This window comes from Drechmeria coniospora, chromosome 03 (genome assembly GCF_001625195.1).
Source record: "Drechmeria coniospora strain ARSEF 6962 chromosome 03, whole genome shotgun sequence".
Lineage (NCBI taxonomy): Eukaryota > Fungi > Ascomycota > Sordariomycetes > Hypocreales > Ophiocordycipitaceae > Drechmeria > Drechmeria coniospora.
The window spans coordinates 8,485,905-8,509,702 of NC_054391.1; the positions used below are offsets into that span (position 1 = coordinate 8,485,905).

The window sequence follows — 23,798 nt, forward strand, 5'->3', positions numbered from 1 at the left end:
TTTATTGATTCTGGAACTGAACGGCGTACGAGAGTCGTTCCCCCGCGCCTTTGACGAAGCGGGGTGGGCGACGCAGCTCACGGGCAAGCCAGCCTCAAGGCCGGGCAAGGGCTGCTTGACCGGGGCGAGACGCGTGGCTCACGGGGGATGGACGTATGCAATCCGGCTATCGACCAGGACTGACTCGGAAGGGACAGAAAGGAAGAACCGGGGGTCGGGAGGGTCGAGGGCGAGGACGAGGACGAGCAAGGCGGAGGGGAGGGGAGGTGGTTAGCATGATTATTCATCAAGGTTCGGTCAAAACGGCGAGACACAACTTGTATTGTACGACTAGGGCCAAGCGAGGTAATCAAAATGAAAAAAAAGTGAAATGGGCACGGTGGACGGCCGAGGCGAGAAGCGAAGCAATAAGGGTCCTGCATCGAGGCGAGCAGGTCGCGACACATCTGGCTCGTGAAGACTACGGGGACGGGATTGCGGCCGATCCATTCGCCTGCGAGGTCATCCATGGGTGTGCATGACAGTCACGGGCGCGAAGACGGACCCGTGGGGCACGTGAGTTGCCGAAGATGCATTCGCCGTTGTGAGGTTGGCCATGGCTGCCTGCCGTTGATGCACATGGCAAGACGGTCATGCTGCTTGCTGCCATGCATGACGAGGCGGACAAAAAGCACATGGGGCGAGTGAAATGGCCCGTGTCGGACATTGGGCCCTATGCAAGAGAATTTGTATATGTATATAAATGTGTGTGTGCGCAAACGTACAAGGAACGGCGAGTGCGCAAAATGTACGCAGCGTTCCTTAACTCTCGAAACAAAAAAAACTAAGCAAGGACCCCCTCGAAAGGGAAGCGTGGGTGCGTGGCCATGCAAAAAAATGACAGGTGATGCTGACTTAGAGGAGAGCGGCGAGACCAGCGAGAACGACGATGCCGGCAGCGGCGTTGTTGGCGAATGCAGTCGGCTGGCTGGCTGGGTTTGAGGTGAGAGAGGCGGTCGAGTTGGATGAGGGGCGCAGGGTAGAAATGGAGGTTTGGGACGACGACGACGACGACGACGACGACGACTGGCGCGGGGAAGAACTCGTCCCCGTAGCGGAGCTGACGCTGGCGCCCGTAGTAAGAGAGGTGGACAATCTGCTCGGTGCCGGTCAGACGGCTGATTTTGCAACCAAGATGGCTTCTGGGGAGGGAGGGGGCGTGAACGTACGTTCCGGGAACGGTGTTGGACGAGGTCTCAGGAGTGATGGAAAGAGTAGGCGAGACGGCGGCCGAGCCGGAGACAGAGGCAGAGTTGGCGAGAGTGGGGCTGGCGACGATGGATGGTTCGGCGCCCGAAGGCAATATGTTGACTCCAGCGGCCGTCTGGTCCTCGCGGACGGTAGGTTGGCTTGGAATGGGGAAGACTCGATTGCTGTCGGGGGCGTCGTCCGTGAGCACAGGGAAGAGAGGGAGGAGGAAGGGTAGGCGGGAGGAACGGAGGCTCACAGTTCGGGCAGGTTGAAGTCGGCGGCTGCTCCAACACCGGCGAGCAAGGCGAGAGATGCGACGGTCAGCTTCATGATGGGCGTCTGCGACGGATCGGTTGTGGGAGTTGATCAGGAGGTTGCGATGAGAGCGGCGAGTGCAGGAGTCTCGGATGAAGAATCAATCGGAAATGGGGGGGGGGGGGGGAGGGGAGGTGAAGAAATATCTCGTCGGTCGGACCTGCCACGGGCGCACGTACTCGTTATATATGCTACCAGCGAGTGTGGGCATTCGTATGCGCATAAGAGTCCTCCGTACTAGTGTGCGTAGAGAATAAACATGTGGGTGTGCCAGTTGGTACAAGTCAAGTACCGAACTCGTACAAGTGATACAAGTACACCGAGGGGGGATTGGATAGATAATTTATTTATAGGCTTACCGTACGTAAGTAACCAAGAATGCCGCTTGGCCGCTGGGTTCGTTGCCCGCGCACGCATGACGGACCGGAGTGCTATGGAGCACTATGGAGTTCTCGCCATGCTTTCCTTACTCGTGCGGGAGAGCAGGTACTTGCACGGCCGAGCCTGGGCTTGGTGGGCCATTTCCGTGCCCGAGGTGCTATACTTGGATGGAAGGCATGGAACGTTCTCATGCACTGCCGAGTACTTGCACCTAGTTTATGCGCCGGCGAGTAGGATAAACACGGCGAGGTGCCGATAGGTTCGTGGGAAAATGACCACCACGTCCACGGCAGGCATCCGACAATTTTTCACCGCATCTCGTCGTTTTGGAGGAGGATGCGAGCAGACAGTAGAGACGGCACGGAGTTGGAGCAGGGCAAGGCACCGAGGGAGTAAGTACACCGTACAAGTACTGTAGCACTGGCGTACCAAGTAAGTGCCTCTGTAAGTACGGTGGGGTGGCAAAAATGTCGATTCAATCTGTAGGAGAAGCACAACCAAAACTAAACCATCATTTTTGTCTAGTGACGGTCGGTACATGCTTATTGTAGCATGCTCCGTACAAGTGCTCCGTACTCGCAACTCGCAACGACGATTTGGTTTGGGCTACGGTGGGCATGTACAAGTACGTACAGTACAGTACGTGTAGGTGCACAGCATTTGCACCGCAGCAGGTAATACTGGACGGTACCTAGGCGCGAGGACTTCCGTGGCGAGGCGCACTCGTATGGCATCTGCACCGACTCCGCGTTTCGCAAACACCACTGATGGTGTCGACGGTAGGGGTGCGAAGCGGGGTCGAGCGACAGGCGCCGGCAAATTAGTGCTCATGCGCGGAAGGGGCTTGGATGGTGACGCATAATAAACCTACGACAATGGATCGGTGCGTCAGGCTAGCCATCCCTCCACCGTCGCGCCGGCCTCCCGCATTCCAGGCTTCCCTTGCCACCGTCTCGAATCAAGTGAAGGGTGTGCGATGCGATGGTCGCGCTCAACCTCTGCGCCCCGAGGCACCGACCAGGAGGCCGTGGATGGGTAGGTAGGCACCTGCACGTACTAGCAAGCAGCACGGAACGGGGGGCAGTGTTGTGTTTTGCGAACAAGGCTGCAAAATGCCCATCCGCATGTGGAACGGAGCAGGCAGCACCGCAGGCTGAACCTGGAACGCCCACCCGTCGTACGGGGTGCATCTCTTTCATCGCCTCACCGGTAGCGCGCGAGCACTGTACTCGTACGGTCGTGCCGGTGGTTTCGGCAGCCGCCGCGGCGACGCCCTCCGCTCCGGCCGGCGGCCCAACATCCCTAGGGGGCGCCAAGCAACGCCATGGGTTCCTGTGCCGTCGTCGCGGACAGGTTAGCAAGCAGGTAGGTGCGGACCGTCCATTTGCACGTTTGCGGTTCGTGCTTGTTTGCACCATTACTTTCGATTGACGGCTCCGAGTAGCGTGCCGTGCCTCGTCTCGACGGCTTCACTCCCGCACCAGGCTGAGCCGCACAAAAATCCACGCACCACGTACCTAGGTACCCTACCCAGCTGGCACTGCATGCCGAGCACGAGGACGTGCCGCTGGTGTGACCAAGATTTGCGTCGAGTCGGGTAGGCACATCGGGTAGGCATCCATCTACCGCGTAAGCGTGAGGTGCCAAGGTACGGTGGCGGAGAGCACACGCGTACCTCGCACACTTCCGAGGACACCGAGGCCACCGAGGCCACCGAGGCCACCAAGAAAGCCCCGCCTCATGATGCCTGCGACTCTGGCCAAGGTCGGTGGGCTGCCGATCATCGTGCTCGCCCCTCCCGGCCACAAGCGATTACCGGCGAGAGGGAATGGCGTCGAGGATGCCTGGCCGATGGATGAGGAGAGTGCAGAACGGGTAAATGATTGCCTCCGGCTCCATACGGCATGTGTCGTCACCGCCGTACCAGATTACCGAGCGTAACACGAAATAGTACGGAGTACAAGCACTGCAAGTACATGTGCTTACTGATGCTCGTACCAAGTACGGAGGGGGGGGGCGGGGATGGGCACGAAATGGTACAATTCCAGAATGCTCGCACTAGTATTACGTCGCAGCCAGTATTACTTTGTCGCACCCAGTACTCCGTACGTATACTCGCATCCGTACCCTGTATCTACAGTACGTGTAGATACAATTGGTTGGAGAGGTACCTTGATATCTGGTGCATGGATGCCTTGCCTCGTCGCACCGCCCGCCAAGGCGTTTTCCAGCGTCATCAGCCTGGGCAAGCGCCCGCTGGCTTCGCCTTGCCATGGCCATGAATGGTGATGGTGGCTCAGGTGACTGACAGATGCCCACACTCTGCGAGTGCCTCAAGCACCTTGGTACCTTGTTCCAAGTACTTGTGCTCCGTACCAATAACGTGGTTACAATCATGCCACCTACCAATACATACCTAGTACCTAGTACCTAAGGTATTAATTAGTAGGTACCTAAGGTAGATTAACAGGTAGGTACTGTGCCTACCGTACCTAGTAGCAACAGTCCCTGCTAGTGGTGCCTACTTAGGTCCCTAGCAGTGTAGGTGCAACCCGTGCTGCTGGGCTCAGGCTGTAAGCAGTGTTCAAGGCGCCTGGTTCCCTTCCAAAGAGAGGACGGACAACGTTGCGGTGCACCCAGGCAGTACCCATGCTATGTCCTACCAACCAACCTCTTGGTAGTAGAAGTAGCAGGTACATCCTTGTATGTGCCTGGCAGCAGCGGATCCTCTGGTGGTGGGTGGCCGTGGTAGGTGGCCGTGGTGGGTGGCCGTGGCTGGTGGTCGTGGTTGGTGGCCGTGGCAGCTGATCGTGGTCAGTGGCCGTAGTATTAGTACTTAAGTGGGTGGCCCTGGAGGTGGCCTTGGTACAGTGACTCGACAAAAGTGACGATTCAGCTTGGTGGTGCAACTCGTACAAGTTGAATCGACATTTTTGCCACCCGCTGTACTAGATAGCCTGGTAGATGGCCTTGGTACCTACTAGGTACTTAGTAGGTGGTCGTGGAGGGAGGTCGCCGTGGTGCATCTCCCACCAATCGACCGATCGAGCGCTAGAAGCGAAATTCCCATATTACTTATTACCCGAGAAAGTACCTGCGGGTGGTCGTCGCTAGGCCAAGGTACCAGGTACCTGTCCCTGAGGGGGCTGGAGCTTGGAAGGCGCCCCGACCCGCCATCATTTTTTGCCCCTCATCACTTCGGCCTGAACTGGGTACCTGGCGCCTTCTGCGTCCCTCATTCGTGGCCGTCGTGTAGAGAGAGGTCCGAAGAGAAAGGTCGCCCGCTGGTTGTTTCCTCGTCCTACCTGTCCGACCAAGCTTGCTCCCATTTCTTCCCTCTTCCACATCACATTTTCCTCATCCCTTCTACGACGTACCATTCTCGTACCGTCGCCCGCTTCGGCCTTGATCAAGGCGCATTCGCCGTCCGTGTCATCGACCCCTCATCGTGCACACACCACGTGCCGCTGGCAAGCAACCTTCCGCCAACCCTCGAAGCGTCTGCCGTCATGGCCAGCTACGACCCCTACGATCGGGACTACGCCCGCCGTAACCATGTGCGGGTGGAGCGGCGAGAGGAGCGTCGAGAGGAGCGAGAACCACGCGGCATCGAAACGCGGGGTGACTACACCAAGCCTTATGGAACTCGAGAGCTCGTCCCGAGGGCCCGTGAGGACAGTGATCCATCTGTCGAAGAGATCCGCCGCGACTTCCCCCCGCCGAGCGGTAGGGATGTTCGTCGAGCCCGCGCCACCGAGGTGCAGTACTACGAGGACGACCAGGACCATCGCCGCGGATACGACGCTCGCACCGATGTTCGCTACGACGCCCGCTACGACGACCGCTACGACGCCCGCTACGACGCCCGCTACGATGACGCCCGCTACGATGCCCGATACGACTCTCGCTACGACGCCGACCGTGACCATGATCGCCACGCGCGCCGAGACAGGGGTAGCCCCTACTACGACGAGGAGCGAAAGCCCAAGCACAGGACCATGTCCAAGCAGGAGAAGATCATCGCCGCCGTGGCCGGTGCCGCCCTCCTCGCGGGAGGCAAAGAGCTCTACGACCGCCACGAAGCCAAGACGGCCGGCACCGACGTTCAGCGCAGCCCTCTTTCCTCGGCCGCCCTCGCCGGCTTTGGCGCCCTCGCGGCCTACCAAGGTGCCGAGTTCTACAGCAAGCAGCAGGCCCAGAAGGACCAGAGGGCCAATTACATCCTGCAGCGGGGACGCGACGGACCCGTGCACGACTACTATTCCGACGACGACGACGACTCCAAGGAGCGCAAAGGTCACCGAAACTTCCTCGAGAGCGCCATCGCCGCCACAGGCCTCGGCGCCGCCGTCAAATCCCTCACCGGCGCCGCCGCCGATGGCAAGAGCTCCGACGGCCGCAGCCGAGCCGGCAGCCCCGGAGGCTCCCGCGACGGATCTGCCAACAAGATTCAAAAGGCCGCCATAGCGTCCCTGCTGGCGGGCGCCACCGAGGCCTTCCGCGTGGCCAAGGAGCCCGGAGGCTGGAAGGGGGAGAAGACGAAGCGAATTCTCACCGCCGCCGCCGGTGCTGCCACCGTCGATGCCGCCCAGAGCGACAAGCACGGCAAGCTGGGCCTCGCCGAGTCCGTCATCGGCGGTCTCGTCGGTAACCGCTTGATCAACGGGTCCAAGCGAGACATTGAGGAGGACAAGCTGACGGGCCGAAGCCGGTCCCGCTCGCGTGCCCGGTCGCAGCACGGCACCGGCGCCAGCACGGGCGGGCTTGCGGCTTTGGCAACCGCAGGACTCGGGGCTCTTGGAGCGAAGAAGGTGCTCGACCGCTCAAGTTCTCGGGGCCGCGGCCGTCACGACTCGCGGAGTTCCTCACCGGACAGCCGTCGCCGCCGAAGCCGAAGCCGAAGCCGCAGCCGCAGCCGGAGCCGCAGCGTGGTTGACAGGGCGCGGAGCAGCTTGGCCAAGCTCGGCTTCGGGGGTGGCGCCGTTGCCGCCGTCGACGACCATCGCCGACACGAGCAGGACGATTTCGAGGATCGCGGCAGCTCGCGACGCTCCCGCCACTACTCGGATGACATGTACGACGACGAGTCTCGCCATGGTCGGAGCCGGGGCGGGGATGTCGAGCCCGATCGGTCGACCCGCGGCAGCCGGCGGCACGAGTCTCGGCACCGAGGCGGCACGAGCCACTCCGGTTACGGCTCAGGTTCCGATCGAGGGAACTCGGACGAGGAGGATAGGAGGACAGGGAAAAGAAGAGGTAAGCGCGTTTGACCACAAATCGTGCGACTGTCATCACCATCCACGCAGCACATGGAGTCTTCCAATATACGAACGAGCGGCGAGCTCGGCGGAGGGTTGTCAAAGAGAAATGGAACAATGTCCCGGCCTATCGGAGGTGAGCAAGCTCAAGCTCAAGCTGAAGACCGTCATTCAAGAACCGACATCCGTCGGCATCGGTGTCTTGAGCATTGAAGAGACCGTCAGCGATATGAAAAAGGACAAGAATTGACGGCCGAGGACAAAAGGTCCGTCCATGCGCGAATAGGCCCGCCGAGGCGGAGGGGACAACATCGCGGCCTCTCGAACGGCAGACCAATAGCACTACCCGTCCGCCTGTCCATCAGCAGTCTCTTCGACTCCCATCACTCGACGGCAACTACCATGGCTCAACGAGGCGGGCAGGCCCTGCAGCATCATCAGGTTCCTGTACCACCCATGGTATCGCAAGCCTGACGTGCCTCTACACCCGCGAAAGGTCACCAACACAGGTCGTAGTACCATCATCCATCGATACTGGAAGCTCCGAAAGATGCAATAAGCCGTGAGAGAATCGGGCAGCAACGGCATGCGCGAGTGGCGTGCTTCCTCAAAGCAGAATTATCACGAGGCCGAGATGGAAACGGCAATTTCGACCTGTACGACTGTAGCGAATCAGGCGCCCCCTATTGGACAGACTCTGTTGTGCTGCGTGGCATGATATTCGTGCCAAAGGCCTGCCTGTGGAACAACCCTTCCGGGCTACCCTACTGCGTCGTTCCTTTGTGTCTTTCTTTCTGCTTTTTTTCTCCTTGACACACCGAGCGCTGCTCAAGATGGGATGAATGACTAATGACGAATGGCTTGTATCAGACCACCGCCGCTACTGAAGACTGGCTAAGCACGTTGTGCCCAGGACGAAAGAAAATCGTCACTCGGCCTGAACCCTTCCCTGTACTGCGACCGGAGCACATTGATAAAAAGGATGAGACCAGGAGAGAACCCGTCAGGAGTGGTGACAGGGGATGTATGCAGGAATGAACTGGCAGTACTCGCATGCCAACCATGCATGCGTTGGCCTACAATGCTCGCGCGCAGCGTCGCACACCAGTTTGTCTGCGATGCGATGCAGCGATGCGGGCAACTGACCTTGACTCCTGGCTCCTAACCCATGAACGCCTAGGAATCGGCGGGCTCTGGTGGTGATTGTTCGAATGGTGGGACGTGACACAATGCATATACTCAATTATGGAATGAGCAAGCAAGCAGGAGCAGGAAAAATGCGTGCGATGATTGATCTACGGACTGGGACCTGGATCGGATGTACGGTGGACGGCAGGCAGTGTACTGACTCTGCCCAGAATGGCGAAGCATGGGGTTGCCTCTGACGGTCGTCTTGATTCTTCTACTTGTTTGAAAATGTCCGTTGGGATCGGGGCAGAGGCAAGTGCTGGGACTGGTAGGACATGAACATAGGGTCCGTGAACGAATGACGGCTACGAAATCTCACCCAAGACGTCACATCATGCCGTGTGTTGTTGTGCCATGTCGTGTTGTTTGTTTGTATCGTATAACATCGGCGTCGCCCGAAGTCAGCTACGTCCCTGCCTTGGCTCCTTGCCTGACGATTGGACGCATGTCCTGCCTGGAAAGCAGACACGTTCCCATTTCCCCAATGTCACGCCAAACTCGGCCGGGCGAGGCCATGACGAGGACAAAGCTCGTTTGTTTGAAAGTCTGCATTTGCTCGCTCGCATCAGGCGCCGGATAGGTCGCCGCCGGTCTGCTTCCACTTCTGAGCCAGTGCCAGGACGCCCGATAGACTCTTGGCCTGCTGATCGTCGGCAGGGAAAATATAGTCGACGTACTCCTCGAAGGTGTCGTCGTCGAGCTTTCTGCGCCGTTTCGTCCGCCGGGGCATCTGCTCCTGCACCCGGGCCACCTCCTCGCCGGTGCCGTGGGTGCGCTCAAAGGACAGCCACGCGTTGAGCAGCGACACGCGCTCCTCCTTGAGGTCCTTGTCGCGCATCGACTTGAGCGCGCGTTGGAAGATGCCGCGGGCGCGCGCCTTGGCCTCGTCGCTGACAGGCTGCTCCTCCTCTTCCTTGTCCTCCTCCTCGGCGTCCTGACCTTCGCCCTCGTCGTCGGGAATGTTGATCTCGAAGTGCGCAAATGAGATCCAAACCTTGACGTGGTCCGTCTTGTCGAGCAGGCGCTCGTACAGGGCGCGCGTGCGCTCGTACTCGCCCTCCTCCTCCTCAAAGTCGATGTACGCCTTCCACAGCAACTCGGGCATGTCCAGCTGCGGCTGGCTCACGGCGAGCTCAAAGATGGCCCGCGTGCGGTCGAGGTCGTCGAGGCCGCGTTCGAGCTCGGCGAACCTGATCCAGGTCTGGCAGTTGGCCGGGTTGTACTCGATGTGCTTCTCGTACAAAGTCCGGCACCTCACAAACTCGAACAGCCGCCGCTCGATGTCGACGTAGCCGTCGAAGATCTTGTCCTTGGGGCACATGCCGAGGGCCCGACCCAAAAGCTTCCGAGCGGCGGCGACGTCGCCTTGGCGAAGCTCGAACTGGGCCGCCAGCAGCCAGATCTTGGCAAAGGAAAACTTCTTGTGGGGTATCAGGCCGAGGCAGGTGGCGTAGATCTGCCGCGTCCGTTCCGCATCCTTCCCCTCGAGCTCCTCCCAGACGGCGTAGAAGACCCAGAGGTAGATGTACCTTCGCCAGTGTCGCTTCTCCTGCGAGGGCGGCACCTGAGCAACGGCCCTCTCGTAGACTTCCCGGACGCGGTCGGCGTCGCCCGAGGACTCTTCCAGTCCGGCGTAGTCGAACCAGGCATCGTAGTTTTTGGGCTTTTCGCGCACCTGTTCCTCGTAGTGCCGTCTTCGCTTGGACAGGACCACGTCCTCGACGCCGTCCTTGTCACCAAACTGCTTCTCAAACGTCGTGTACGCCTTGTGGAGCAGCATCGACCTCGAACGCGGGAGGCGGTCGAGGGCGTACTTGTAAATGGCCCGGGCCCGCTCGTACTCTTTCAGCTTGGCCTCGAACTTGGCGTAGGCGATGAAGAGTCTCTCGTCGACAAACTCGTCACCCAGGCTCTCGATGGCGCCGCCGAAGACGTCGCGCACGAGGTCGCTCGTGCCGTGCTCCTCCTCGAACTTGGACCATTTGATCCAATTCCGGGGCTCCGGGTGCACGGCGGTGAAGGCGTGGAAGATGTCGCGCGCTCGATCCAGCTCGCCGTAGCGCTTTTCCATCTTGATGTAGGCACTCCAGGCGGCCTCGTCCGGCTGCCACTGCATCCAGCGGTCGAAGACCTGTCTCGTTCCGGGGATGTTGCCCAGCATCTCCTCCATGTAGACGTACTTGTACCATAGCTTGTCGATGCGGGGCAGGACCGAGACGGCACGGTCGAGGAGGTTCCTGGCGTGGTTGATGTTGCGCGACTTCATCTCGGATTCGATGTAGCGGATCCATAGCTGGATGCTATGGGGGTGGGCGTCGAGGGCACGTTCGAAGACGGACCGGGCGCGCGCAAACTCCTTTTGCTCGAGCTCCCACTGCGCATACTGCGTCCAGTTGTGGAGGCTGAGCCGGTTCCTTCGCACGTAGTCCTCGAACCCTTTGCGCTTCCTGCCCTGGTACTCGTGCAATTCCTCGAGGTCGCTGAAGCGCTGCGTCGGCGCTTTGAGGGAGACTTCTTGTCTGTCGACGGCTTCTCGGAGCAGCTGCTCGGCGCTGATCTGAACGGGCGCTGCGGCCTTGTTCTTCACACGCGGGGGGCCCCTCGCCGACTCCATGGCGTCGATGGATCCGTGCCTATTCTATATGATTCTGCAACACGCGAGAGAGGGGGGGGGGGGGGATGGGGGGGAAGGGAGGTGGTTGAGTTGGCTGGGGGAGATGCAAGAGCAAGGCCGACGATGGACGTTGCCAATGTTGTCGCGAGGCTCAAAAATCAGGAGTGGGGCTGGCCATTGCAGGTGCTATTACGCAGTACTTACGGAGTACCACGAGTACTTGATAATTAAGTACTCCGTGCTGCGTATCCATACCAGTAAGTACTGTACCTGAGGATAAAAACTCCAATACCACTAGGTACGGAGTACAAGTTTTATGCACTGATTGTGCATGTAAAGACATGTATGTACTCCGTACATGTTGAGGTACACTCTACTCCGTACCTAGTGCCTAAGTACTTGCAGTACGGAGTACTAGCACATAAGTATTGTACTTAAGTGCACTCCGTACAGTAATAACACATTGACTCTGCTTGGTCAGCGCGCAAACACTAATTAATACCTGTCTTTGCACTGACACAGCACATACTGAACTGCCTGGAACCGGAGCGCAGTAGGGTGCAGCGACGCCGGCTTTTCTCAGCCTCGCAGCCTGACCAACGAAATTATCATCGTCCCTGCTTCCAGCCTTCCTTTCTCCCACCCCACCTCCCTCCTCCTCCCTCAAGTCACTTGAGTCCTTCATCCGCTCGTTCCATCGCGTACCGACGAACACTACCATGTCTACAGTCGCGGACGAGCTTCTCAACGATTTCGGAAGCTCGGGAGACGAGGCCGAAGGAGACGAGGATGGCCAGCTGCAGTTGCGCGCGGGGAAGGATGGCGACGACCACGGCGATGGCGATGGCCTCGACGGGGATGCCATGGATGTCGACGGCACGAACGGCATCAACGGCACCGAGGAAGGCAAAGGGGAAAACAACAGCCGCAGCCATCACGACCTGGAGGATGCCGAAGTGACCAAGGCCAGAGTGGAGAAGATGCAGCTGGGAACGGTCAAGGACGTGCGGAGCGTTGCGAGCCTGATGAAGACTCTTGAGCCGGTGATTGAGGTTAGCGACCCCCCGTCCCCCGTCCCTTTTCGTAGACGGCACGTTTACATCTGGCCGAGAGATAGCCCTAACAGTTTCGCCCGAACGCTGCAGAAAATAGCACGGTACCGATCGCAGGCGGCGGCGGAGAAGTCCATCGTCGGCAACGTCGAGGACCATCCCGAGTACAGCCTGCTGACGCAGTCGAACAACTTGTCGACCATGATCGACGGCGAGGTTGCGCTCGTGCACAAGTTCATTCGCGACCACTACTCGACCCGATTCCCGGAGCTCGAGAGGCTCGTGACAACACCGCTCGAGTACGCCAAGGTCGTCTCCATCATCGGCAACGGGCCCATGGACTCGGAAAGCATCCGGGCGCTGCAGACATCGACGAACAACCCCCTCGGCTCCGGCCTCAAGGCCGTCCTCGACGGGCCATCGCTCATGATCGTGACGGTGGAGGCCACGACGTCCAAGGGCCAGGAGATGGCCGAGGACGAGCTCGTTCGAGTGCGGCAAGCCTGCGACATGGCCATCTCGCTCCACAAGGCCAAGAACACGCTCACCGAGTACGTGCAGTCGCGGATGACCATCTTCGCGCCCAACCTGACGGCCCTGATCGGGTCCCTGACGGCGGCCCAGCTGCTCAACGCCGCCGGCGGTCTGACGGGCCTGTCGAAGACGCCGGCATGCAACCTCCCGTCGTGGGGCTCGAAGAAGAGGCAGTCGGGGCTGGCGACGAACATTGGCATCCGCCAGCAGGGTTACCTGTACCATTCGGAGGTGATCCAACACATACCAAACGACCTCAAGAAGCAAGCGATGCGCATCGTCGCGGCGAAGCTCGTGCTCGCCGCCCGCGTCGACAGGATTCACTCGAGCCCGGACGGAAGGACGGGGGAGGAGCTGAAGTCGGCCTGCCTCGAGAGGCTGGAGAAGCTCACGGAACCTCCGCCGAACAAGGGCCAGCGCGCCCTCCCGGTGCCCGACGACAAGCCGGCGCGGAAGCGAGGCGGCCGAAGGGCGCGGAAGGCCAAGGAGGCGTTGGCCATGACGGACCTCCGCAAGGCGCAGAACCGCATGGCCTTTGGCAAGGAGGAGAACGAGGTGGGCTACGGCACGGGCGACGGCACCGTCGGCATGGGCATGATCGGACAGCACAACGACGGCCGGATCCGCGCGCTGCAGGTCGACGGTCGCACCCGAGCGAAGCTCAGCGCCAAGAACAAGGGCTGGGGCGCCGGCGGCGCGAGCGGAGGGACCGGCGCCGCCTCGAGCATCGGCGCCTTCGGCCCCTCGGGCGGCATCGATCTCGGCGGCAAAGGGCTCCGGACCGCCGGCGTCGGCAGCACGGTGGGAGGCGCGGCGTCGTCGCTCACCTTTACGCCCGTGCAAGGCTTGGAGCTGGTCGACCCCAAGATGCAGGCGCAGCTGAGCAACAAGCGCAAGGCGGACGAGGACCGCTGGTTCAAGGGAGGCACCTTTACCCAAATCGGAGGGGGGTCCAGCTCGAGCGCCAACGACGGCTTCAAGGTGCCGCAGCTGCCGGCGGCGAAACGGGTCGACACGGGCGCGACGAAGATGGAACCGCCCCCGAGCCGGCAATGAAGGGCACGCGTGCCGGGGGTCGAGGCGACGGCCGAGGCTGCGCCGTCAGACGACGACGGGCGACAGCCTGCCTCGCCACGGCCGACTTTGCTTGGGAGCATGCGACCGGTTCGGAACGGTGCCGTGTGTATTTTTTTTTTTTCGGACAATGCTTGGCGTCATTTGGGCGAGCACGAGATGAGCATGGCTCCCCCGAACCTCGCGTGGGGGTCACGTCGAGGGGTCATGGGGCGAACGAGGCGTTTATTCAACCGGCCGTCAAGGTCCCATTTCTTTCCGTTTGCGATGCATTGCGAGGCACCGGCCGACGGCACATTCGAAGGAACGAGCCGGCTCGAGCAAGTCGACGAGCTCGCGAGAGGAGCTCCATGGAGCTGCACGGGCCACGGATGACCCCAGAGTGATGGCCCGAGAGTGGATTGGCTGAAGGATCGAGTGGCGACGGCGGTACGCGTGTGATGACGAGTATGTATATGTGAGAATCGGCGCACCTGCATTGCCCAGTCCAAATCATCCGCGTGTGTCTCTGCATGGATCATGGATGTGATTGTGCCAAGATGTCAAAGGCTGGACTTGCTCTTTTGCGTGGAGCATGTGTGAGAGCAACGGGCACGATCAATACGGCTTGCGGAGTTGTCCGTAGCGGCGGCCGTTTGTGTATATCGGTGCCACGACTGCGAGGAAGCACTCGGCAGAACGCACAACGACCAGGCCGTATCTTGGCAGGATGTGTCGACGTACAATTGTACGTCACGGTTGCATTCTCATGACCTGCCCCAACGGGACGCTGTCGCCTGGGGCATCGCCGTCATGGCCTTTTGCAGACAAGGTCTTGTCGACAAGGTCTCGTCGAAAAGGCAGCACGTGCAGGCAGGAAGAAGGACCGTGCAGTGCAGCAGGCAAAAGTAATGAAACAGGGTTGACGGCATGTGTGGTGACGTCGTTTGGAGGGAGTCGGCCTGGTCGGTCTACATGTGGTTGTAGATGCACAGTGAAGTACGTGCACGTGCCGAGCGCACTGTGCTTATGCTGCCACCTACTGTGGCACAAGCACTGTACATGACGACCTATAAGTACCTAAGTATGTGCTTGCATTACTGAACCGTACAGTACTGTAATACTCCGCACACCTATACTTACTTAGTTGTATAGTACGTAGCTCGTCAGAAGACGGGTCCTCTTCCTGCTGGCACATAAAACGACGAGTCGTCCCATGTTCGGTCCCTATTACCAGCTGCACTCGTAGCGCAGGGTGCGGCGTGCTTCATGCAACATGATTCAAGCATCGGCGGGGACAAGGTTGTGTGGGATCGGTCGGTGGATATAAATCATCATATTCCGTGCTTGGCGGTATGAGCTTCAGCAAGGGACGAACAAGATCGGGAAACTACTCAAAGTACTTACTTGTGCGGAGTGCTCCGTACAGTACATGCACTGTACAAGTATGTACTGCAGTTGCATACGTCTGCATGCTGCTCCGTACCTGCGCATGCTAGCTGTACGAATAGTGCGTACGAGGAACGTATGCACAGCTCGGGTACTTGTACATGTAGGTAGGTATTCAAGCACGCCTACTTATGCAAAGGGGCACAAACGAATACATGTACGTAGGCACAAAAGTACTTGCTTGCACTCGCCAGCGTGGGTGTACATGCACAAGTATGCGCACGTATAGGCGGGGATGCAGTCCGCCGCCGTGAACAACCTTGCCCCCTACCCCCCCCATGGAGTATCAGTGATTCAAGGGTCCGAGCATGACGGAGCTGAGAGGACCTGGGACTCGGTCCCCCATCACCTGCTCTGCGCATGTCCGCACGAGGTCGGCAACGGTACCACGCCTGGTTCATGGTAGAGAGGCGGCACTGACCGACAAGCAGGCACGTTTCCGCCACCATGGCGGGATGCACCACCTCGCCAAACTTGTCAACCTCGCGTCAACGCGGGAAGCCATGTGCCGGGAAGACTGCAACGGCGACGAGTGGCTTCCTCCCTCCCCGGCGCGGTTGGCTTCTAGAACACTCGTACGTACGTGGGCGTCTGTGGCTACATGGGGCAGGACCAGGGGCAAATGGCGGAGGACGGAGGACGGAACACGACGGGGAAAGCGTACTATTGAGCATGTTTTCCCATCGTCAAAGGGCATCGGATGTTTATTGGTGCCGAGGCGTATCGCCGTGCGCACCCCTTGCAGCTGGCATGGGAACAAGTTTGAGTACACGGCATCACCCACCTGCCTTTCCAGCACGACTACTTGTATTTGTCGAGATTGCGTGTACAAGCCATGATGATTATTGCAGTACGGCGAACAAGAAAGGGATTGCTAGTCATGTTCGGTGCTATTCGATAGATGAGCACCTCGGTCGATGGACACGCTTGAAGTACTTGGGCTGCACGCACTGCCGCACGCGCGTGTCCAGGTCCTCCCAACGAGTGCATGCAAACTTGGCATGCCAGTGGGCAAGTGTGATATCATTACGGAGGTATCCCTTGTTTGCTGTATATCCGTACAAGTAGGGGTACATCAGTACAGTACATGCAAACAAAAGGACAAGCACGGGGCCAGCTTGTTCGGTACCTGAACATGTAACATTGCGCCAAGTACATCCGTACTCCGTACTACTTAAGAAGGACGAAGTACTCCGCACAGTACTCTGTACATGCATGGTAATAATGCTCCATACTCGTCGATGGCACCGGTACGTCAAAGGTGGATGAGCTACGCGGAAAGTGGGGGGCGTCACGTCACCAAAGGCGGGACGACAGATCCGAGTACTCCGTACAAGAGCGCAAGTAATAATACGGAGGATACTTGTATTATTCCTACACACCTAAGCCGTGCATGTACAAGTACAGTACTGCAGTAGTTGTACGGAGTAAGTACGTACGTGAGCGTACCTGTAGGTGTATACTTGTCGTACAGCAATATTAATACTTTGTACACCTACTCCGTACAAGTGCAAGACACGTATGGGCGTAGGGTCAATCGCACACGAGGTAGGAAACCCTAGGCTCTACTCCGCAGGCTCTACTTCGCGTGGAGGGAGTAAAGAATCAGCCTCTACACCGGCATACAACATGTGAATATATATGTAAGCAATTGTGCGGGTGCTTGCGTTTATCTACGCATTGTGCACTTGTACGTATGGTGCATATGTAGTTGTACGGAGTACGAATGGTGCACATGACTCCGTTCGTATGGTGCACATGTACATATGGTGCACATGTACGTATGGTGCACATGTATGTATGGTGCACATGTACGTATGGTGCACATGTATGTATGGTGCACATGCACGTATGGTGAACACGTATGGTGAACACGTATGTATGGTGCACATGTACGTATGGTGCACTATGCATGCAGTACGTAGCTCGATCGTCCTTCCTTCCCAGCCCTCCCACGACACCCTCGACCCGGCCGACGGCAAGGTCCCTGTAGACGCAAAAAACAACTTTCCAGCGGTTTCTCGGTCGCGCCCGCCTTTGCTTCGTACCGTCGTCGGTCGAATCACCCGGCACGGACAAAGGCAACAAAGGCCGAGCGAAGGGGGTGGGGGGAGGGGCGGGAGGCTGGGGTCCTGGATGGTGAGAGGAAGAGCCCGGAACGGCGTAGCCTTCGGGCTGGCTGCCTTGTCCGCCGTCGTTGCAGTACCGTGCCGTGCCAGTGCACTGGCTCGAGATGCACATGCGACATGCATAGCAGGCAATGGTGGCAAGCGAGGAATCCCCATCGCGCGGCGGTCCAATCCGCGGACGCGACATTGTTTTGTCCTGGCCAGTTCCCGTCGCACGCTACGGACGAAGATCGGCCTCGCGGGGCCTCGGTCGGCTTGTGGCGGCCCGAGCAAGAGAGTGTCGACTGTCGACGAGCAACGGTTGATGCGGCGGCCAAGGTTCCGTGGCCGTCGGTCGAGACGGATGCGCATCGTGATGGGCTCCGAAGACGACGAGCAACGATCAGGCGGACGAGAAAAGGACAAAAGGCGTCGACGCAGCGTCCGTGCGGCTCGCCACCAGGATCATCCATCTACTTGGTCCTGCGCTCCTTTCGGCGTTGGCCTGCGTCGAAGAGGCGAAGATGGACGTCTCGCCGTCCACGTGTCGTCCTCGACGTCTTGGCCAGAAGGAATCGTATTATAATGGTTCATTTTATTTTTTCACCCTCTCGTGTGTGGAAGCCGATTCCGTGTCGACGCGAGGTCCTATGCCGGCCAGGACGTCCCGAAAGCTGTTCGCCACGGCCGTCGACGACGTCTTCGGGTCTCACTTCCTGCACACCGAGCGCAGCCTCGACGTTGGGCGGCCGACTCGGTCAGCGTCGATGCCAGTGCCATCTGTCGGTGGGCCTGCTTGCGATCCAGTCGACGACGATGAGACCTACCAGGAATGCCCAACTTCTGGGTAGGTGACCATTGCCAAGCTGAGGAGTTTCGTCGACTGCATGCATACGGATGCCACGCGAGCGAGCGCACGAGCGAGCACGGGGACGAAGCGGACGAACCCTTGGTCGACGACGAGGCAGACGAGAAATGCAACCTCAATCGGCGACGGCGCTCCTCACACCTCACGGAGGACTGGAAAGGACGACGCAGCTGCTCATGACGTGGCACGAATGCTCAGGCAAGCATCGGCACCACTTCGAGCGCCGGAATTTATGTGCCAGCATCCTCCGTTACCTTTGATGGTGCACAGATGGCGGGCGCGGGACGAAGCCGGAGCGTAGTTGTGTGTGCATGCGCGTGGATGCCCAGGCATGCGTACCAAGGAGCGGTTACGGCGCAGATCTGCTGCCGTTCCGTACAGATGCCACGGAGACCATGGCGCACCGAAATATCCTGGGGAGCCGCCGGCACGCCGCATGACGGTGCAGCGGCGCATCGCGAGAATGCTGGTGGATGGCGGGCGGTGGGGCACGAGCGCCGCGAACTGGCAGCGGTAGGACTAACCACTCCGTACTTAGCACCGGGACGCGGCAACCTAATGTGCGCCCATACTTGGTTGGCATCGCGAGCCAAGCAGGTACTAGTTCGCAGCCGGGCGCCCATGGAGCAAAGTCAAAAATAAAAATAAAAAAAAAGTTGGGGCTTCTGCGGGATGCATTCGCAGATACGTGTACGAGCGCACGGCCACTCGTCGGTCTGCGAGCAAGCACCTGCGTCGTCGCCATCGAAGGAGCACCATCAGGATTGCCTCCGTCCTCTGCTCGGTAGTATCAGGTGCGAAGCGCGAGTGCCTCGGCAAGTAAGTACAAATGCAGAGTACGGTGCATCAGCGCCAGCACCTGCTCCGTACTCGGTACATGTACTGTACAACAAAGTACCTACTTGCAGACAAGCATCGGTATTAGCATACCTGCATCACCTGCCTGGTCGACCTGGAGTATTATTGCTTGCAAATTACTGATGCAAATACTCGGTGCGTGCGCGAGAGTACCTGTACCTTGGCCGTTGGTCGGATTATGACATGTAATGCGGAGCATGGAGCAAGTACGGAGTACGAGCGTACGAGTGGGTACTCGTACTTGCGCGGCAGGGAAGGCTACCAGAATGTGCAGAGTGCGGAGGGTCGTACGGAGTACTTGCACAGTACAAGTAACATGCACATGTGCCCGCACCACCTACGAGCAAGTACAGTACACCTAGGACACCCCAACTGCAAGTACAAGCACAGCTGCTCGCACATGTGCACGCGCAGCACGTACCCGTGGTGCTCGATCGTCTGCTCTGCTCGTCCATGCTCGGTATCATTTTACTTGTGGCAATGCGTGCCTACCTCTTACCTGTGCTGTGCAGTGTACCTGTACTGTGCAGTGTGCCTGTACTGTGCAGTGTGTCTGTACTGTGCAGCGCACTCAAATGTGCGCTGGAGCCCGTCGTAAGCACCAGCTGCTCGTGTTCCAGGTACCTACTTTGTACCGAGTACTCACGTGCAATGCCAGGGTCCTCGTCCGCCGCGCGCGACGTTCCTGTCGTGGGACGCGCAAATACCGAGGTGCGTGTCCGAATGGGCTAAAGTGCAAGTGATGCACATGCAGTGCAGAGGCACAGGGGGGGAGGGCCAGCCTGTCGCATGCTAAGCTAACCAGCAACAGCAAGGGAGAGAGAGCTGGTCCTCATCCTCGTAGATTGCTTGCCGCTGGCAGCAAGTATGAAGTACCTACTTGTACTTTCCCCGTACTGTACGGGGTATTGGCACCAGTACATGTTCGTAATTAGTATGTTCGAGCCAAGCTGGCCAGGGGTGTCGATGCATTGCATTTCATCGCGGGCAAGTTTGCGGCGTACCCGGCTAGGTCCCTGGGCGGTTAGGTGCTGGAGGTGCTCATGCATGCCCTCCAAAGCCGCGCGGTACTTGTTCTTGGAGACTCCGTCTGCGCCGTGCTCCGTGCAGTCCTGCGCTCCTCGGTAATATAATAAACGACGACTGGTACGAGAGGACCCTTGCCTGTCGCAAACCCGTGTTCCACCCAGCTCCTGGTCCCATGGCCCATGTACACTGTACGATTCTCGCGTGGTGTGCGTCTTCATTTGTGCTCGCCCTCGCTCCATCCTCCATGCGAGCGCGACGGAGCACTCCGTCAGGATACATGGACGGGTGCGGAGCGCACTCGGATGCCAGGAGCATGGTACGCCGGCGGTGCGTGCGGTACGCTGGCAGCTCCGGGTAGCAGCCACGTACAAGGACTGCACCGCTGTCCCGTGGCCGTGTTCCCTTGGAGGTGCCGTGGGTGGCACGCAAGGTACTAGGTACCGAGTTGGTCGCTGGAAGGTATCGTAACCTGGCAGGCGGACGGCGCACCTCCCTACCACCGGCCAGGGCGTCGCTTTAGCCTGGCTCGTACCCGTCGGGTACCTACCAGGTACCTCACTTGGATGCATCCAAGTACGTCGTAGGTGTTCTTGCAGCTACTAGTACCTAGGTGCCAACCAAGGTCTACTTAGAACGACCTACTTAGGTACCTAGCAGCCACCTAGCACAACGAGCACTTTCTATTACTGTAAAACTAGATTAGTAGGTACCTTAGTAGTACCTAGTAGTATTACCTATTACCACATTCAGGTAGCTTCCCACCTGCGGTACCAAGTAGGTATAGCTGTGCACTCCCGCTAGCAACCTGGCGACTTAGTACCAATTGATATGACCAGAATCGCATAGGTTCGGGTCTCTCACGTCTGAGGACAGTCAGTCATGTACGGAGTACCACGTACTTGCATTCGCCGTACTCGCTTCGCGTTTGCCCACCCCTCCCTCCTCGACGCCAGCCTTTTGCCAGTGTACCTCCCGAGGCCCCATGCGCCGTGGGTACATGCGTTGCTGGTACCGAGTACCATCTGCAGGGAGCGTGGGGGTCCCCGACTGGAAGCTACAAATCTACCCGTGCCCTACCGTACTCACTCCGTACCACTGAGATACGGTGCATCAACAGAGCTCTCCTCAGCACCTACACCTGCGGCAAGTTCGTGGGTACACGCGGTCATGGCAAGAGTTGGTGCACCTGCATGTACTGTACTTGCTTGGTTGTACTTCCTTGTATACTTGGGTATACGTCCCCCGTACGGAGCGCTCCGTAAGTACTGTAGTTGTACAAGTACCGACTTGGTGCACGCAAGCGCAATCGCGGAGCAACGAACCCCTACGGGGTACCTAGTAATACACCGCAAGTACTTGCATGGATGAGCCGCGACATCCAAGTACATGTGCTCACTCGCCCACCCGGTACTCCGCCGTACGCCCCCGCCGTTTTTGGCAGCGCAAACTAAGCTGCCCTGCAAGACTTCGATCCGATCTCCATTATGGGGATTTGCGACACGTTGGATTGGTAAAAACTCCATCCTCCCTCCATCCGCCATCTGCTGCTCTCCACCTGGAATCTCTCATTCTCGCCGACCAACCCCCGCGCCCCCACCCCTTTCACATTCTTTCCTCCCTCCCGTCTCCCAATCTCCAGACTCTCATCATCTTCACCTTGCTCTACTTTCTTTTTTTTCCCTTTGCACTCGGCTCCTCTCGTCGCCCAACCGCAACTTCACCCTTCACCTCGGCTGGCAGCTTCCCATCGCCTCGGCACGCCCTCCACCTCGCCTCGCCTCGCCTCGCCTCGCCTCGCCTCGCCTCGCCTCGTCTCGTCTCTGTCCTGTCTCGTCCCGTCCCGTCCCGTCTCGTCCCGTCTTCCAATCCCTCCGGGAACAGTGCTCGATCGAACCGGGCAGACGAGGGCAGCCGTGTCGGCTCGACAGGACGCTCCATATTCTACCCTCGTTTGCCATCACGGCACCGCATCCAGCTCCCGTCGGTCCCATCGTCGCCTCACCTCGCTACTTTCGCACCGTCCTCCTGCTCCCTGGCTCCCTGGCTCCCTGCACGCCGCTCCATCATCAGCATCTCTTCATCTGCACCTGCACCTGCACCTGCACCCGTCCCCCCCGGGCAAGGAAAAATCTCGGGCACAGCCATGCAGGTTCGCGACGCAGCCGGCCGCCAGGTCTCGCTCCTCAACGACGACGGCGCCCACTACAGAAATCAGCAGCCGCCGTCCCTGCACGGCACGAACCGTCTCCTGCCTCGGCCCGATGCGAGCCCTCGCAGCAGCTCGTCGTCGCCCATCACGCCGGAGCTCCTGCGGTCGGATTCGTACGACTCCCAGATGAGCAACGACCCCATCTCGCCCCTGACGCCCTCGACCGACTTCTCCTTTCCCCGTGGCGCCATCTTCCCGGTCGGTTCTCAGTCGGCCAAGCGGCCGCCGACGTACATGAGCAGCAGCAGGTCGACCTCCTTCGACGACGACAGCACCTCGGCCGCCGCGGCCACGGCGGAGCAGCGGCCGGGCAAGCGGTACCCTTGCCGGTATCGCGACAGTCACGGCTGCGAAAAGACCTTCACCACGTCGGGTCACGCCTCGCGCCACTCCAAGATCCACACGGCCGAGAAGGCGGTCCAGTGCACGCACGCCGGGTGCCAGAAGAAGTTTACGCGCGCTGACAACATGAAGCAGCACCTGGAGACGCATTACAAGGACAAGAGCCGGTCGTCGGGCGGCGCCCGCGCCCACAAGGCCATGCTGTCGGACTCGCGTCGCAACTCGTCCGCGTCGAGCCGGAGCCGGTCGTCGACGGCGACCAACCCGGCTTCGGCGGGCAGCCTGACGAGCCGCGACGGACCGCCGCGCGAGGCGCACGAGAGGCAGTACCCGCCGCTCAGGCCCGACGGCGCTGCCGCGTCCTGGGATGTGCCGGGGTCGACGCTCGGCTCGCTCAACCGGCCCGTCGTTGCGAGGAATCCGAGCAGCGGCCTCGACGCCCTCGCCCTCGCCGTCGAGTGCCAGGCGGCTGGCTCGTGAGACGACGGGTGGCGCCCGGTGTCATGGAACCAAGCGTCGCGAGCAAAGGGCGCCGCAGGGCTCTCCGCTTCGTGCTAGCGCGCATGGGATGCCATGCTGCGAGACGCGCGGGCCGGAGCGGTTCGAGTACCGAGTCCACCGTGTCGGCGCCCGCACGACGACGTGGAAGGGCGAGATATCAGCCGCCGAGCACTCGCGGCCGACTTCGCCCAGGCTGGATTGGAAGCGGTGCCGGTGACCTACGTGCCGCGACGGCCTGGACAAGCACGGGTGGAGCTGCTTCGGTTCATCCGTCGAGCGGCCGGCACGTGCAGTCGGCCGCGTCGTATCTGGCCGCGCTCGGGCGGATATTTCACCTTTGCCTTCTGACGGATTCTGCGTTTCCCGCCCTCGTTCATCGATTTTCCATCTCGAGGGGCCCGAAGCTTGGACCGAAGAGGGATCATGTTGTCCGTCACCTAGAGGATCCACTGCCTCGCATCCGACCGACTTCTCGGCGAGGCTCACGAGCAGACGCAGGGTGCGTAGCTGCTCTGATCATTTTTTTTTTCAGGCGTGGGAAAAGGAGAGCAGGCGTTATTGGATGAAAACTGCCAATTGGTTGCCATTTTGCAACAGACTGTCCGCCCCTTGATTTCTTCCCATCTGTATAAACGACTCTTGCATCCACGGGGGCGTCCCGGTGCTCGGGGACGCGAGAGGTAATGATATTTTTTTCCTTGGCCAAAGGGGGTCGCAGGCTGGTCATGACGGGCGAACGGAAGCATGCTACTTGGACAGGTAGGGTAAATTGCTTGATGCGCTACGTCTCCGAGGTTGGCGCCGGGATG

The 23,798-nt window shown here is 59.5% G+C and overlaps 6 protein-coding genes across 6 annotated transcripts; 4 read left to right on the forward strand and 2 right to left on the reverse strand.

Moving 5' to 3' along the window:
- Nucleotides 1–894: 894 nt before the first annotated feature.
- On the reverse strand, nucleotides 895–1,560 carry DCS_07951 (uncharacterized protein; the record flags this gene model as incomplete). The annotated part of the gene is made up of 3 exons (XM_040805234.1): nucleotides 895–1,135; nucleotides 1,209–1,412; nucleotides 1,487–1,560. The coding sequence occupies 3 exons, from the start codon at nucleotides 1,558–1,560 to the stop codon at nucleotides 895–897; spliced, it is 519 nt and encodes a 172-aa protein (XP_040655338.1).
- A 3,875-nt stretch (nucleotides 1,561–5,435) lies between these two features.
- On the forward strand, nucleotides 5,436–7,434 carry DCS_07952 (uncharacterized protein; the record flags this gene model as incomplete). The annotated part of the gene is made up of 2 exons (XM_040805235.1): nucleotides 5,436–7,182; nucleotides 7,262–7,434. 2 exons carry the CDS (start codon nucleotides 5,436–5,438, stop codon nucleotides 7,432–7,434), a joined length of 1,920 nt encoding a protein of 639 aa, XP_040655339.1.
- A 1,503-nt stretch (nucleotides 7,435–8,937) lies between these two features.
- On the reverse strand, nucleotides 8,938–10,986 carry DCS_07953 (putative crooked neck protein CGI-201; the record flags this gene model as incomplete). Its single annotated transcript, XM_040805236.1, has 1 exon — nucleotides 8,938–10,986. The coding sequence occupies one exon, from the start codon at nucleotides 10,984–10,986 to the stop codon at nucleotides 8,938–8,940; it is 2,049 nt and encodes a 682-aa protein (XP_040655340.1).
- Nucleotides 10,987–11,705: 719 nt separating this feature from the next.
- On the forward strand, nucleotides 11,706–13,628 carry DCS_07954 (pre-mRNA splicing factor; the record flags this gene model as incomplete). Its single annotated transcript, XM_040805237.1, has 1 exon — nucleotides 11,706–13,628. One exon carries the CDS (start codon nucleotides 11,706–11,708, stop codon nucleotides 13,626–13,628), a length of 1,923 nt encoding a protein of 640 aa, XP_040655341.1.
- A 4,078-nt stretch (nucleotides 13,629–17,706) lies between these two features.
- Nucleotides 17,707–18,033, forward strand: DCS_07955 (uncharacterized protein; the record flags this gene model as incomplete). The annotated part of the gene is made up of 1 exon (XM_040805238.1): nucleotides 17,707–18,033. One exon carries the CDS (start codon nucleotides 17,707–17,709, stop codon nucleotides 18,031–18,033), a length of 327 nt encoding a protein of 108 aa, XP_040655342.1.
- A 3,264-nt stretch (nucleotides 18,034–21,297) lies between these two features.
- Nucleotides 21,298–23,496, forward strand: DCS_07956 (zinc finger domain-containing protein; the record flags this gene model as incomplete). Its single annotated transcript, XM_040805239.1, has 4 exons — nucleotides 21,298–22,964; nucleotides 23,047–23,202; nucleotides 23,267–23,417; nucleotides 23,470–23,496. The coding sequence occupies 4 exons, from the start codon at nucleotides 21,298–21,300 to the stop codon at nucleotides 23,494–23,496; spliced, it is 2,001 nt and encodes a 666-aa protein (XP_040655343.1).
- Between the last annotated feature and the right edge of the window lie 302 nt (nucleotides 23,497–23,798).